Here is a 16804-nt window from a genome sequence, read left to right as displayed (position 1 = left end):
CTCTACAGTCTACACGATCCTGCCAGCCCTACCCTTGTCACCAAGTGGAAGGCAAATCAAACGATATGAGATGAATAAGTCCAAGTTTGATGATGTCAGCAATTCAAATCTCACAACCGAAAAAAAGTTATGTGACAAAAATAACCTTGTTTGGCTCGACATTAAAAAAAATCTGGTTGGCAAGGAAAGAAAATCCCAAATGGAACCCTGACCAAGAAATTACAATGTAGTTTCCACTGATAAACGGGCTGCGGAGCAACCCCATTGACATTAGGATATGTTTGGGATACTTCAGACATAGTCATGTTTATTTTGGGATCAATAGCTGTGTTGTTCACACATCGCTTATTAGTATGATCTCCTTGGTTTGAATGGTGAAAGCAAGATTTATGCATCAATATTGCCTAACTTAAAAAGTCCTTGTCAAAACATTGTGGTGTTATGGGGAATGGCAAAATGAATCATTCCAGTGTTGGACACGAGATGAAATCGTCAATAAAGTATAGTTTCATTCAGACTGCGAGTTAAAATAATGGTATATTGGACAGCATCGTGACAGATCTCCCAAGCTAAGCTAGAATCAACCCACAAACTGTATTTCTCAGCACAAGAGGCTGCCACAAGCTGTGATGCTGAATTTTGACATGTCAACCAGTTGTGCACAAGCTACGAAGAGATTGACAAAGCCATTTGTAAAATTGACATTTTTTTGCCAAATGTGGTGAAAAGAAGAGGGAATGAGAAAAAAAAAAATAACACATCAGAAATATTTGGTTTGACAACAAAACATGACACAGAAAATGGCATTTTGACCTGATGTAAGACCAGAAAGATAACCTTCTCAATAAAGCTGCCAACTTTTGTTTGGCAACTGTAAGACAATAAAAAATGTTTCTTTTTTTTAATATGAGGGACAACTTGCAGCCTTGGCTTTTCTCCGTTTCATTTTGCAGGAGAGCAAAGTCTCATTTAAAATCATCGCGTTATTAAGTTTCAACTTGTTTAGTATATACTTTCATGATGAGGCTGCAATATCATCAATGGACTATTCTAATTTCTAGTGAGCTCGAAGCAACATTAAATTCAACCACTTTGTTGTCGATAGCTACCTGAAAAGGTGTTATTTTCTCTCGTTTGCTAGTGCAATCTCAGGGATGTAAAAACCTCATTGAATCTTTTGCAAGCATCAGCCTTTTGCTTTGTACCACATACTGTACTTGCTTATACTGGAGATGAAATGAGATATGGATTTGAGGATGTGTCGATGAAGGAATTGTTAAGTGAGTTGAATAAAAATATGAGAGAGGCATATATATATATATATATATATATATATATATATATATATATATATATATATATATATATATATATATATATATATGTGTGTGTAATTATGTAAACTGCTTCATAAATTATGTAAGTATTAGTCACATATGACACAGTAATGATTCACCAAATGGTCTATTGTTGTGTTTAATTTTCATTGCAATAATGAACAAAAATAAAAATAAAAATACAAGCTTATGTCACATACAATAAATTTCAGTTCCATTATGTCTTTTAATCCAACTATATATTGACACCTGAGAACCAACCGATAGTCATGGGATATACAGTGGTTCCTCACACCTCGTATCCCCTATTTCGTCTCGCCCCGAAGGTATTGCGAGACTGTTGCAATTCATCCGTCTGTCTGTGTGTCGGTGGTTGTTATCTCCATATATGGGTTTCAGATTGTGGAACAGAGAACTCTCCCAAGTCTCAAAGTATCCACCTATGTGTTTGTGCGTGCGTGCGTGCGTGCGTGCGTGCGTGCACGCACGTACGTGTCTGTATAGTTTTGCTTTAATTTTTTTCACTGCAACCACTTGTCCGATCGATGGAAAACATTAAACATAGGTGCAACTCCCCATGGAGAATATTATATTGATAAATCTGTCATCGGTTACATGGTACGGCAGCCATATTGGATTAAACAAAGAAAATTGGACATCTCTAAAACCGCTCAATGGAAAAAATTGAGACTTGGCATGTGTCATAAATTCCCCATGGGGTATATAGGGTGATAACAATGACATCATCAGTGAGGTGTGCGCCTGGTGTTGGCTTCATGGTTATGGTGGTGGGCTTGGGAACTGAGGATCCTGAGTTCAAATCCCACTTGGCTGTTGAATACTGGGTGGGGTTGACTCTGCCTGTCATCTTTCCAAGATCGGCAAAATGAGTACCAGCTTGCTGCTATACTGTATCGGAGTGGTGACCCGTCCAGCATTGTGTCCATTAGCCAAGGAGACTGCTTCGGCAGCACCAATGCTCTGCACAGAGTGTGGTCCCAATGGATGTATGGATGGATCAATGAAGTGATATTCCAGCCATAATTGGTTGAATCAAAATCCTTATCCGAACAATCTGAAACTTCATATATCTCATCGACAACCCCATGTGAGTGAATAATTAAACTTATGACATCATCGTTTACGTGGATTAGTGGCCACATTGGATTGAAAATAAAAACGTAAAAAATCTTCTTCTCCAGAACCGCTTAACAGATTTATACGAAACTTCATGCATGTGATTGACGAGTCATGGGGAATATAGTTTGATTTCTTTTTTCATATCCACCTTCATTGATGCGACTTCGCCTTGAAGTGCACAAAAGTTGTCATTAAATATCGTAATAATTCATCAATATAAATCAACAAAACTCTACACAATGGAAATGTACGTGACATATTAGAGTGCATGGATGATACGGTTATGTGGCCATAATAGCAGTGGGCCATAAAAGTAGCGTCTTCAGTTAACGACGGTATTTTTGTTCAGAATGAGTGCAAAAGGTGAGACTATGCGCTCCACCGAGTGCCTTTCTAGTTATTTTACCTTCACCACTGAAGGTGGACGGAGGTTATGTTTTCACCCCTGTCTGTCTGTTTGTCTGTGAGCAGGATGTCTCAAAAAGTTTCGGAAGGATTCGGACGAAATTTGGTGGACTGTTTGGGTGTGTGAGAAGAACTAGTTTATTATATTTTGGTGGACAACCGAATCCAGATCGGGATACGATCATTTTCTAAGTGATTCTTTACCATTGAGAGATCGGACCAAAAACGATATATAGCACGATATCTCAAAAAGTTGTGGACGGGTTAGGTGCATGACAAGGTCGAATTGCTTCGACTTTGGTGAAGATCCGAATCCAGATCTAGATCTGAGAATTTTTTAAATGATTCTTCACCATTGAGTGTTCAGGTTAAAAACGACATGCAACAAAATATCTCAAAAAGTTTGTGGACGGATTCGGACGAAACTTGGTGGATGCGTTGGGTGCAAGACAAAGACAAATTGCTTCGATTTTAATCAACATCCTCATCTGGATACATGAAATTTTAAATTCATTCTTCACCATGAAGAGATACATAGCATGGGATTTCAAAAAAGTTGTTTTTGAACTTTCAAAAACTTTTTGAAAAAAAAAAAACTTGTTGTTTCAAAAATAAATAAATAAATAAGTATTTCAAAAAAAAGTCCCAAACTGCTCAATGGAAAAAAATTGAAACATGGCGCATTGTCAAGTACTCCTTTTGGGGAATAAGTTATGTTAATGATGATGTCATCGGTACCTTGATTATGACTTCATAATTCAGCAAGTACATCGCTTTATTCGATCAGTATGAATTATGTTTCTCTGCAATTCTTGGTGCGATTGACACAACATTTTCAGCATCGGATCCTAATTATGACGTCATTGATCATGTGGTACAGGTGCAATATTGGAAAAACTTCACACCTCGATATCTCTGAAAGCACTCTATGGAAAAAAATTGAGACTTGGCTCATTGTCAACTATTCCCCATGGGGAAAAAGATATGTTAATGATGATGTCATCAGTGCTTTCGTTATGACATCATAATTCGACGAGTACATTTATCCAATCATTATGAATATTTTTTTCTCACCAACTGTTGGTCTGATGGACATGAAATTTTCACCATTGGAGCCCTTCCTCCTGGAATTTTTTTTTAATGATAATCATGATGTCGTAGGTCATGTGGTACAGGCGCCATCTTGGAAAAACCAAAAAACGTTGCACCTCCATATCTCCAAAACCATTGACTGTGCAGGGTAAGTATTCTGTGAATACCATCCAGTTTGCTTAATTGGTGGATATTATTCACATGTAATAATTAAGCAGTGTTTGTTTATGAGTTTTGTAATTTGTATGTGTGCTTATTTTAGGCCTGTATCTGTGTTATCAATATCAAGTTTCTAATTCTCACTCTGTCCTTGGTTTGTTGCTTTGTTTCAGCTAATGTCTGTCCACTTGGTGGTTTTCCAAGGCTGTTGGGAGCTCAGGCTACTATTGTACAGCCCGCAATAGACCTCAAGCGCATCCTGCACATCCCCATTGACCTTGGCCTTCTGGCTTCTAACCTCAACCGTGTATGTATCTCAGCAGCACTCAACATATTGGATTGGTAATCATAATACACTTCATGATGCGTGATCCGTTCTTGGGTTCTATTGAAATGTAAAATTAATTTTGGCGTCTTGTTGCAGCAGACCATTATTCCATTTTTTTTTTCAAGAGGTCAAGGCTTATGTAATAGCTTTATCAAAATGTATCTAGTGGGGGGGGGGGAGGTACCCCCGGACTCACAGAGTAAGGATCGTTTTGCTCATTACTTTCCTTTTTTTCAAAAGTTCTACAGTTTCACCCATTGCCACGTCGAGAGTTTCACGTCAGCCACTGATCGTCCAAATGTCTTATCTGAGAGTGGCAGATACATCAAATCTGCTGTTGGGATGTGGAACTGTTTCACATCCTGTCGATCATTCTCAAAAAGCACAGAGGGTTTTCTCAGGAATCGCAGAGGTTTTTCATGTAAACCAGAAACAAATATGGACCCAAAAGGCTGCCTTGTGGTACGGTTATATGGCCTTGTGGTACGGCATGGCAGGGTCCAATGGAAGACAAGATGAGAAGATGGGAGAAGATGAAGTCAGGGATGTTAAGGGGTAAGCTTTCAATATAATCAGCAAAAAGCTTGGCTCGCACGATGCCAGATACTTTCCAAAGTATGAGATATACCCAGAGTCACTGTCCTAACTTCCTGTTTCAGATTAAGTACTTCCATCCATTTGCGTTTTTCAGGGAGGAAAATAAGCATGTCTGGTGTTGAATAAGAAATGAAATAACCAAACTGGTAATCAATTATCATGCTGTTGGAGAAGACAAATTATGTCACTCTTGAATATGGATTCCCTGGATTTCCTTGCAAATGGAAGTAGGATAACTGATCTGTAGTTGATTGAATTGAATAGTTGTTTTTATTGTGGCCTGAATTACTCCTACCACTCTTGATGTAGATACAGATCATGTTGGCCACCTTCCTCGAATAATGGAAGCAGTCACAATGACTCATTGGAAATAACAGATTGGAAGAGATGCCAGCTCAGCAGATGAGGATTTGAGAACGCAAGTACTGATTGCAATTCAGGCTCATAACCAAGGAGTAGTCAAGCCAACCAGACATCTCTTGAACTTCAAGGGTGAAACACTCTGTGTCAAGGTGGCAGTGATGATAAACTCAGTAGCAGTGGCAATTGACGCAGCATATAGTCATGGGAGATTCTGTCTCTCAGAGACTGCAACTAAATATGAGTTTCATTTTGTCATAGATATTTACGAGTGGGGCATGCATGCACACTGCAAGCAATTACAGTACTCGGGTGCCGGTGCATCCTACGTACAGACGTAGTAAATATAAGCTTTATATATTTGATGAAGTGGTTTGTGAAAGAGCTTTGGATTCAAGAGCACAAATTACAGTGATATGCAAGCCAACAGACAAACAAAAGATGTTGCATATTCATAATTAGAACAGCACTTGGTAGAGCACATGCCTCCACCAGGCTGAACGGTTCATGTTTTGTATCCCATTAATAGGCCGAATCATCTGGATCTGGACATTAACCGAAATCTAACTGGCGAGTTCTTGTCACCGAACCAACTTATCCACCTAGTTTTATCATAACCCATCCACTACTTTCTGAAATATCATGCTGTATTGTCAGACGTTGACATTTGCAGTTCCACTATTCGCGCATCCCACCTATTTGCGGTTCATAAAATGTAACCTGCTTTTATATTCATGGCCATGTGCTTCGCGTATTTGCAGTTTTTTTCGGGTGTATTCGTGGTTTTTCTGACCTGCTTCTGCATTTACTGCCCTGTACTTCGTGTATTCATGGTTTTTCAAGGGATTTTTGATTTTCCCTGATGAATCAGATGTCTGGGTCGGGCCTGGGGAGTCATGGATTCACTGGATCATGGGGTGTGGCACTGTCGTTACCTATGCAGGAGGATGAAAGTCTGAGTCTTCAGGTCCTTGGTGCTCCATTCTTGCTCTACGGATGTGAGACTTGGACTCTGACCAAGGATCTGAGACAGAGACTTACTTTCTTTGGTACCAGGTCTCTTTGGAGAATCCTTGGCTATTGCTGGTCAGACTTTGTGTCCAACAAGCGGTTGCTGAGAGAGGCTCAAATAAGATTTGTTACCTGCATAGTCTGTGAGCGTCAGCTGCGGCTGTATGGACATGTGGCTCGTTTTCCTGACTCTGATCCTGCTCACCAGATTCTCTCAGCAAGGGAGCCTCATGAGTGGAGAAGGCCAATGGGACGACCACATGCCTCATGGTTGCAGCAGGTTTATCAGCATCTCAAGGAGATGGGGATGGGCCAGGCATCTGCCTGGGGGATGACCAGACGGAGGTCCCTGGAGTACTGACAGAAAGTGGACGCAGTGACGCACTGCTCCAGTGCAACCTAACCTAACTTTGTGAATCACGTACCGCCGGAAACCTATCCATATTTTTCCCATTGAAACAATGCCTTGACATTTGCGGATTCGACATTTGTGGAATTTTTCAACAACGTATCCCCTGCGAATGTTGTGGTCTGACAGTATATCATTTTGGGGCCCTTCTCTCAGTGGTGATCCCCTTCTCAGTCTCTCATTTTCAGATCTTAACCAAAATTGAATCAATTCTTCTAAGTCACACACCTAAATTATCCACAAAGTTTTGACCGAATCTTTCCACAGCTTTTTGAGATTTGCAGTTTTTCTGACCTAATTCTATCTATCATTTTTGGCCCTATCTCTCAATGGTGAAGAATCACTTTAAAATATCGGGTAGCCGGATCTGGATCCGGATACAAATCTTCACCAAAATCTCACCAGTTCGTCCTTTTCACACACTCAACCTGCCCACCAAATTTCATCTGAATCCTTCCACAACTTTTTGAGATATCTTCTACACAAACAAACAAGCAAACAGTCAGACAGGGGTAAAAGTGTAATCTCCTTCCACCTTCGGTGGTGGAGGTAGTATACAAAAACATGAGTTTTACCTTTTAAATTTATTCCAAAACAGTGAGGTGGGTGAGGGTAAACATATTACGTACTGTTCATTCTGTACCCTGCCGAAAATTGAAAACACAAGACTTAGCTCAGAGATGATGATGATGCTGCTATTTTGAGTTGGGAGGAGGTTAAAAAGATGTGGATGTAGAGCTTGCGATGACTGTTGGATCAGCTCGGTCCCGGGTGCCTCATGGAAACCCCGTGAAACAAAACCTCCCATATCACCGGTCCACTCAAAAGGGTAAATCTGAAATGGTTTCTCCTGTACACCGGTCCACTCAAACAGGTAAACCACAATGGTTTCTCCCATGCACTGGTCCACTCAAACACATTTTTTTCTGTTTGGTCCTCGATCCAAACATTAAGTGCTTTTTCCATCTTTTCCATAAGAGGATCACCGGACTGGAATGACACTTTTACGTTTTGCTGGCACGGTTATTTGACCCATGTTTACCACACAGTCAATTCATTGATTCCATAATGGCAGCCCGCAGATGTCGCACTTTCACCTCTTACAAGCATATTTAACAACTCGATGTTTTTTTTCGGCCTTTCTCAGCCTTTTGACACAACTGATTTTGTCCATCGTTTTAAGTTTAGACGCAATTATTAACATTATTTATTTGCCATTATTAACTGATGTGTGTCTACGAGATCTTGCAGATCTAGAATTACAGGATCTCCATGTGTCATTTCCTGTTCGATGACAATTTATTATTTAACTTAGCTTCGTTTCTGTATGCTGGTCTGATGACTACAATTAACGGTGCACGAGAAATAAGAAAAGGCTCGTAATGGGAGGTAATCCTACATGTGGACACAAACAATCATACACGTGACTCATCTTAGCTCAAAAACCACGATTGGCCAAAATGAAATACAGTGATAACGAAATCGGAGCACAATAGGTTGCCCATGATTGGTTGAAACCCATGATATTAGAACCCAGAATATTTGAGGGTTTACTGTATCATAATATTTCATGTAAATACAGCAAAAGTTATGAAATAAGAGGTGGAAGAGGCTTGTGTTAGCATTGCTTCGCAACCATTTTGAGTGTAAACTCCATTGTCTTGGGTCCGCTGACCTGCAGTAAGCAGACCCATGCTGCACCGGCCTACTTTTATTTAACGATACTTTCATTTCAGGTTTACGGAAATTTTCCAATGGTTTTGTGATTTTTCCTTGTGTATTGGCTAAGAATTGCATCAATATGACAAATTTTAGCATTATAGCTCACCTAGAAGGTACTAATCATTTATTTCAGTGAATCAGTGATTGAGTGAGTAGGTCACTGCTTAGAAAGACCTTCCTGTATTTGATATACAATGCACAACTTTCCATCATGGCTGCTGCTTCAAGCGAAATGAAATCTTGGCATGTTCAGCTGAATATATCAATTGTTGTTCTGGCAATATTCTGCATATCCTTTTTTGGGTCACGTGACCCACAGTAAGCAGACCAAGGCTTGACCAGCTGACTTTTATTCATGGATGTTTTCATTGATGGAAATGTTCTGAGTGTTTTGTAATTTTTCCTGGGATATTGGCTTTGAGTTGTATTGATATTCCAAATTTCATCATTCTACCCGACCTAAAAGGTACTAAACATTTATATCAGTGAGCGAATGAGTCAGAGAGTCAGTCAGTGGCGAAAAAAAAACATTTTACATATATATATATATATATATATATATATATATATATATATATATATATATATATATATATATATATATATATATCACACACACAATATATATATATCACACATACAATATATATATATATATATATATATATATATATATATATATATATATATATATATATATATATATATATATATATATATATATATATACTAGTAAAGGTGCCTGCCTTCAACGGGCATCACTGGCAACATATGGTAAAAGACAGATAGCATGAATGTATTTTAAACAATATATTATATCATTTTTATCCATTGATTATCATTCAGGTTTTCCACTTCGATGACATTACCATGTAGTTTAGTGACTACACAACGTGTACCATTCGTGAGTTCCGGAGGATCCATAGAGCGCATTAAAATTACAGGGCACCCTACTTTAAAGTGATCCAAAAGGCCGGATCAGTTTCGTCTACATATTCATATCTTGTTGATTTTAGCTGGTCAGAAAGTCATGGTTTCGTGAAGAAACTATGGCACATGGAAAGTGCAAATTAGTCAGGTATGAACTCAACTGTTTTCTCCCCAAATGGAGCGTGATTCTATGAGCTGAACTCATCTTCGTGGTCCTCTAAAAAAATGGGAAACATTTTTATTTCTTTTTTGTGCAATAATTCCTCCCATTTTGCAAATGGAGAACATGAACTGTTTAACTACCATAATCATGAAAACGAATTTTGAGGGGCCTCTTAAAGAAGACAATAATATCATTACTATATATGTCAAATCTTGTTTCATTTCATGCAGTAACAAAAATCTGATGGTGGAACAAAGAAAGGGGCATGCCGAAATATTAATATAGATACTATATATGTTTAAAGGCCATGAATGATGCATTATTGTCGCCCATAGTTTCTCTGCAAGAAGCACAGGTGTGTGTGTGTGTGTGTGTGTGTGTGTGTGTGTGTGTGTGTGTGTGTGTGTGTGTGTGTGTGTGTGTGTGTGTGTGTGTGTGTTTTGATAAAAGAAAAAACATAAGTAGACTTCCGCTTTTCTCTCCTGTGGCACCTGCTCCCTCTTCTTGTGGTCTGTTATTGTGAAAGTGATTCACTGACATCATATTTCACTCCTGGAGGGAGCAGGTATTACTCGTTTATGAAATGTGCCAAAACCGTACAAGACAAATCATGACAGGAAGGAAAGAAAAGAAGGCTCACCAGGATAAAAGAGATCCTGAAATAGAGCAGCAAGCACAAGAAAAGTGGGAAATTAATTCCGAGTGTATATGACTGAGACGATCTGCAAAAACTGAGGAGCAGAGATAAGAAGTACAGATAATTAATACCCACAGAAAAAGACTGAGGAGAGATTTGGAAACTCCAAAGTAGAGAGAAGAAAGAAAGTCGATTGATTCCCAGCAAGGAAGATTGAGAAAATGGCGTCCATATGAAGGATGACAAAAATAGAGTGACACTTGAGTTAGTCGAAGAAGCTACACCAGTACAACACCCAGAAACACACTCCGCAGAACAAATGGAAGTTACCTGCCCATGGTGTGAAGCAAAATATTTTCTCTCAGAAAGAACAGCTGCAGTTATATTTATAAAGTACTGCCACCACTGTAAATTATCGCCTTCCTAATCTTCACGATGTCTCAACAACAATCGTCCACATATACTCAGGTGACAGTTATGGGAAAAATCCAATCTAATATTCATAATTGCAATAATGCATTTGCAATGGCATCATGGAATGCTGAGATTGCAATGCCTCCAGGTATTGGTCCCAAGGTGGTCACTATCCATGAACAAGCCTGTCATACAACCGGCTGCTTGGATCCTTCTGAAGGACAAAAGAGAACAAGAGAAAGAGCAATCAGAGATTACAGGGACTTGCCCTGACTTCTTTTGTGTGGTGTATTGGTGTCTTATGTAATTGATGAGACATGAGAACTGCCACTTTACAACTGCTGGCAGTGATGACCTGGTATCAAGACATCCCGCTTTGATCAGACACCTGACCCTGACCCACGACGTTTTTAAAATTATTATTCATTATTTGATTGAATTGAGAATGGGATTAAAATAAATTCAATTGAGATCAAATGGAAGACCAAATAGGTGTACAGTCCTGCATTGGAGTAATCAGAAGGAACTCAAACAAGCAAAAAGCAAAGATGAAGTTATCAGGAGGGACTAGGATAGGATTCACATTTCAACTGCTTTTCATATACCCTCAAACCCAACCAGGCAAAGCCAAGTGAGCCTCATTCAAAAAAAGAATTAAAAAACCAAAAATAACCCATATCAAACAATTAAATAATTTTGGCTGCCAGACCATGTGTCCGATCAAGTTCAAATGTAAAACATGTATTCTCCATCATGACTGAATCATAAATTTGGAGTTTCACATCGATATATTCTGTGGTTCCAGAAGAAACATTATTTAATATTTTTCTTCAATCCAATATGGCTGCCAAACCATGCGACCTATCAATTATTCCTCAATAAACTTGTACACCCAAGGTTGGGGGAACATTTGTGTGAAGTTTCCCCTCGATCTGTCCAGCCGTTCTGGAGAAGATTTTACAGGTTTTATGGTATATCCAATATGGCTGCCAAACCATGTGACCGATGACATCATATATGTTAACCTTGTGTTCCTCATGAATGTGTAAAGTCCTCATGGATGCGGTCATATGTGTAAAGTTTCACCTCGATCTTTTCACCACTTCAGAGCAGATTTTGGAAGTTAAAAAAAAAACCAATATGGCTGCCGAATCACATGACCGATGACATCATCAAGTTTTTTTTTTTCTTCTGTGGACCATGTTACCCCTAGATGACCCTCAAAAGGTTTTCATACTAATCAGATGTAGTGTTCTACATATGCAATTGTGACGTCATAACGAAGGCACCTGTGACATCAGCAAAAAATCACACGGATTCCCTGTGAGGAGTACTTGCCATCTGCCAAGTTTCAAATTTTTCCTTGGTGTGGTTTCAGAGATATAGAGGTCAAAATTTTCCCCATTTTTCCAACATGGCTGCCACACCACGTGACCTATGATGCCATAATTATGATTAAAACATTCCACATGAGTCGTCGCACCTATGGTGAAAATTTTGTCTCAGTTCGACAAGCATTTGCTGAGAAAAATATGAAAGCTCTTTGCAGACAAACAAACACATCGGCAAATGAAAAGTCACTCATAGAATGACAACTTGGCAAAACAGCACAAAGTAGAATGTCATTCGGTGAAGTGCATACTTCTGTCCGGTGGAACAGTTTACGTTTTGTATCCCACTGATGGGCTGGATCCGAACCAAAATCCAATCCACTTGTTCTTGTCACCTAATCAACTCATCCACCTTGTTTTGTCATAACTCGTCCACAACTTTTTGAGACAGTGATATATTTAGTTTTTGGCCCTATCTATTAATTTGAGAAATTCGGCCTGTGTTGACCTTTTGACCTTAAAAGTAATTGGTAGGTGAGTTCAGCGACCTGACATGAAATTGCTCTTCGAATTTCAAGTCAATCAGATGAAAATTTCAAAAAAATTGGCCAAATTTGGCCTTTTGGCCGATGTTTACCTCAAAATTAATGGGTGGTTAAATTCAGTGACCTGATCTGCAAATTCTCTTCAAATTTCAAGTTAATTGGATTAAAGCTGAGGATTTTAGAAATTTGGCCTATGTTGACCTTTTGGTCTATGTAGACTTTAAAATTAATATGTGGTTGAGTTAATTGACCTCATCTGCAAATAGTCTTCAAATTTGAAGTCAATCGGATGAAAATTGAGGATTTTAGAAAATTTGGCCTAAGTTGATCCCAAAATAAATTGGTGGTTGAATTTAGTGACCTGTTATGCAAATGATCTTCAAATTTCAAGTCAATCGGATGAAAATTTACAATTTTAGAAACAATTTTAAAATTTGACCTATTTTAGGTTGACCTTATGGCCTATGTTGACCTTTTGACCGATGATAACCTCAAAAGTAATAGGTGGTTGAATATATTGACCGGATGTGCAAATCCTGTTCAAATTTCAAATCAATCGGATGAAATTTGAGGATTTTAGAAAATTTGGCTCAAATTGGCCTATTTGCCTATGCAGACCTTTTCGTTCGAACGAATTTTACGAAACTTCAACGCGAAACCATTGCAGGGTTGGTGACATGAATCTCTGAAAATTTCAGAACGATCGGTTGAGCGGTTTAGGCTGGAGGCGAGTGGACAGACATACAGACAGACAAACAAATAAACACACAAAACACAAACAAACAAACGGAGGTGATCAACATACTTGTCCAAAAAAAAAAAAACGTTTTTGCCAAGTTACAAACTGACCCAAACACAACACCCTCTCCTTCGGTGAGGTTAAATATGCACAACTTTATGCACTTGGTTCACGATAAGCTTTGGAAGAACAATTGGCATTTCTTGCAAATGCTGCCACTAGACAGGATGTTATACAACTTATCCAAAGTGAACTGGAACAGACCAATCAATAAGTGCATCACTTTTGGTTCGTCGGCCAAAATTTGGAACAGCAAAGAATTGCAGTTTGACTTCGGGTCTCCAATATATTGCTCGTGAGAATGGTCATTGTCCATTAGGCCCCGCGAAGTTCAGTGCCATTTCAATAATCCAACGGCTTCTGAAATTGCTGCAGTTTTTGAAAGAAATAAAGGAGCTGCGTCAAATCCACCGGAACATCAGGACATTGTTATTTATCCCACTGCGCAGGTTGCCTCATCAGGACAAAGCACAGGTTGTCTCATGTACATCTAGTAATTTTCTTTTCAAGTGAAGATAATCCACAAACACCTGAACATGTCGATTATGTTGCCACATGTGAGTTTCCAACCCAGGTCTATGTTCAGCACTCCATGAAAAGGTAAAGAGACGAATGATTCACGGTCCTTGCGGAGATGTCACTGCAAACTATATTTGCATGAAAGATGGAAAATGCCAGAATAACTTTCTAAAGAATCTCTGTGAAGAGACCCACTTGGATATTGATGGGTATTGAAATATTGAGGACACATCACTGTGTGATGGTCAGAAAATGTGAGAAATTTTCAGTTTCTGCCAAGTGGTCTATGTTTTTTTTCGGCCTTATGTCCCATTTGAATTTATCTGTCCCATTTGAATGCCATTACTTAAAACACACGATGTGTGTCCATCGTGTCTGAGAAGAACTGTGAATAAAGTTCATTTTCCGACCAGAAAATGTAACGATTCCTTTGTGCCATATAATCCTTATGTCTTGGAAAAATAAGACTGTCACATCAATGTTGAGGTATTGTACTGCAGTGAAGAGCATCAAGTACATCTTTATGTATACACACAAAGGTGATGATTGTGCTACTATTGGGATTTGAAAAGGGCAGTTAGATCATGAAGAGATCAAGGCTTATCTTCATCTGAGATACGTTGGCCCTCACCAAGTGATATTTTCTGTCCTTGAGTATAGGTTGCATTAAACGAGCCACTGCATCTTCCAACAGACAGTTGTGTTTTACGAAGGGAAGAAGAAGAAGAAGAAGAAGAAGAAGAAGAAGAAGAAGCCATCAGGAGAGACAAGAAAATATCTGAATGCTTGTGGTTCAACGTAAACGCTCGGGATGAGAAAGTCTGTTGGTACTTGTGTTATGATATCCCAGAACACGATGTGTTTTTTGAAGTAAGACCATTGGATGAAGAGAAATAATTTCCAGAACATCATTGGTTGAATGCACCAAAGTGCAGCCCTCACAGGCAGAAAAAACAATCAGCTTGAGACTTCTTCTCCTTCATCGCACAGGAGCAACATATTTTGAGGACTTATGCACACAATAAATGGAGAGTCACATCCCACATTTAGACAATGCATGATGAAGAATATCTGGCTGCACAAAGTAGGAAATGGTTATTTTCCATTTGTGAATAACACCATTTTCACCTGAACTCTTATTTCAAGACCTTTATCTGCAGTTTGGGGGGGGGGGGGTGGTATTGTTCTCCCCTCTGGGCTGGTGCACCTGCGTCACACCTTGCTCAGCTTAACGCCGTGGAAACTAAGGTGTTCTACATCATTGAACCTCAGTCTATGGGCCAATCACTTTTAGATTTCAGATAGATCGGTGGTCTCTTTGTCTTGCGCCCTCTGGTCTCCCCATGATCTGTCCCTCCCAGGTTTCTGCAGGGTGCACATGATCTCCCAGCAACCCCCTTCTGGTGAAACTCATGAAATCCACAATCACTACTCACATACACTCGTTTGTTTTTCTTTTTTTCCTACCTGTGGAACCAACTTACACATTCTCTTCAATCTTATTCTTTACTCCAGGGCTTCAACACAGCTGTTCTTGACCATCTCAGATCATCCCCATCCAAAACTATGATATTTTATACCCCCATTCACCCTCCCCAAGCCCACCTCTTTCCGCATTTGCAATTTTTTCCTTCCTGAGAATTTGTGGCTGTATCCATCTTGTCCACCCCCCATTTCATCCCCGAGCTCTCATTCTTCCCCACTTCCCTTATTTGGCCAAGTCTCCCTCCTTTGTCCCTCATCCCTGCTTTTGGTGCCCCCCGTCTCTCTTTCTCTTTCTTGTTCCTTTTGTTCTGTTTTGTCCTGATCTATTCGAGGTCTTCCATAAACCTCAACATTGTTTACAAAAAAAGCATCGATGACATTGAACTTACTGTCCAAGTTGTTATAAGTTCTCAGGAGGATCTCATTTCCCATGTTTTCCCTCATTGCTCAAGTGCAGACCCGAGTACATGGAGAAGCAGTACTGCATGACTCCAAATAATGAGCATTCACATGATAAAAACAGCCTCGCTTTGCAACAATTTCCAGGTCCATTAACAACTTACCTAAGCATTGATTGCATCGTGTCTGAGAGTTCACAATATGCTACTGCATATTCAATGGGGTTTCTGAAGAGCATCACTCCATCTGAATTGCCCCTCCACAACTTTGAGCTCAAAGACAGGACACCTATTATCCTGTTTCCGAATTTGAATCCAAAGAACGGACTATGTGATTGCACGAGACTCACGGTTGGAGAACTTCTGTCCCATTTGAATGCAGAGATCCTTTCAATCCAACTCAGAGGAACAATTTTACTCATATTAAGACTTTCTTTTGAACCGTCTGATGTGACCTTTCCATTCAGTCTCAAAAAGGATGCAATTGAGGAAGGAAGGAAGGCTTGCCTATTGTTTGACCAACAATAAAGTACAAGGTCAATCCTGAGAATGAATAGGGTTGTATCTCCTTCACCACGTTTTTAATCAATGCCAACTTTATGTTGCGCAATCCTGTGAAATGTCTTTGAGTGGGATTAAAGTCCCCTGATTCGAGATGGTGAACAAAAAAGAAATGTTGAACAAAGAAGAAACCCAGAAATATTAAAATAAAAAGTGTCTTTTAGAATATAATCAATGCAGATGTCTTTAAAGGTTCTACTGGAGCAATTTTATTCAATGTGGAGCTTCTATTAATTGTTTATTTATGTTTTTTGTACGACGCTACACTTTTTAGATTTGTGTCCCACGAAGAAAGAAGAAATGTTGTTGAACAAAGAAGAAACCCAGAAATATTAAAATAAAAAGTGTCTTTTAGAATATAATCAAAGCAGATGTCTTTAAAGGTTCTACTGGAGCAATTTTATTCGATGTGGAGCTTCTATTAATTGTTTATTTATGTTTTTTGTACGACGCTACACTTTT

General features: G+C 39.1%; 1 protein-coding gene and 1 long non-coding RNA gene across 12 annotated transcripts in view; one reads left to right on the top strand and one right to left on the bottom strand.

Annotated features, from left to right (window-relative positions):
- The window catches only part of LOC147032393 (zinc finger protein 385D-like), a 722012-nt gene that overhangs the window by 546682 nt on the left and 158526 nt on the right, over positions 1-16804 (top strand). For all 11 annotated transcript variants that reach the window (XM_085869978.1, XM_085869976.1, XM_085869977.1 and 8 more), the window contains one exon: positions 4307-4440. In XM_085869978.1, the coding sequence (XP_085726104.1) occupies positions 4307-4440 (134 nt within the window). The remainder of the gene's footprint in view (positions 1-4306; positions 4441-16804) is intronic.
- LOC147032394 (uncharacterized) overlaps positions 1-16804 on the bottom strand; it is a 164074-nt gene that overhangs the window by 111249 nt on the left and 36021 nt on the right. The window lies entirely within an intron of this gene.

The sequence above is a fragment of the Eptatretus burgeri genome, chromosome 2 (assembly GCF_056783735.1).
Source record: "Eptatretus burgeri isolate ZD-2024b chromosome 2, Ebu_testis_v1, whole genome shotgun sequence".
In the NCBI taxonomy this organism is placed as follows: Eukaryota; Metazoa; Chordata; class Myxini; order Myxiniformes; family Myxinidae; genus Eptatretus; species Eptatretus burgeri.
Note: the sequence above shows the minus strand (reverse complement) of the source record. Positions and strands in the feature narration are given on the sequence as shown.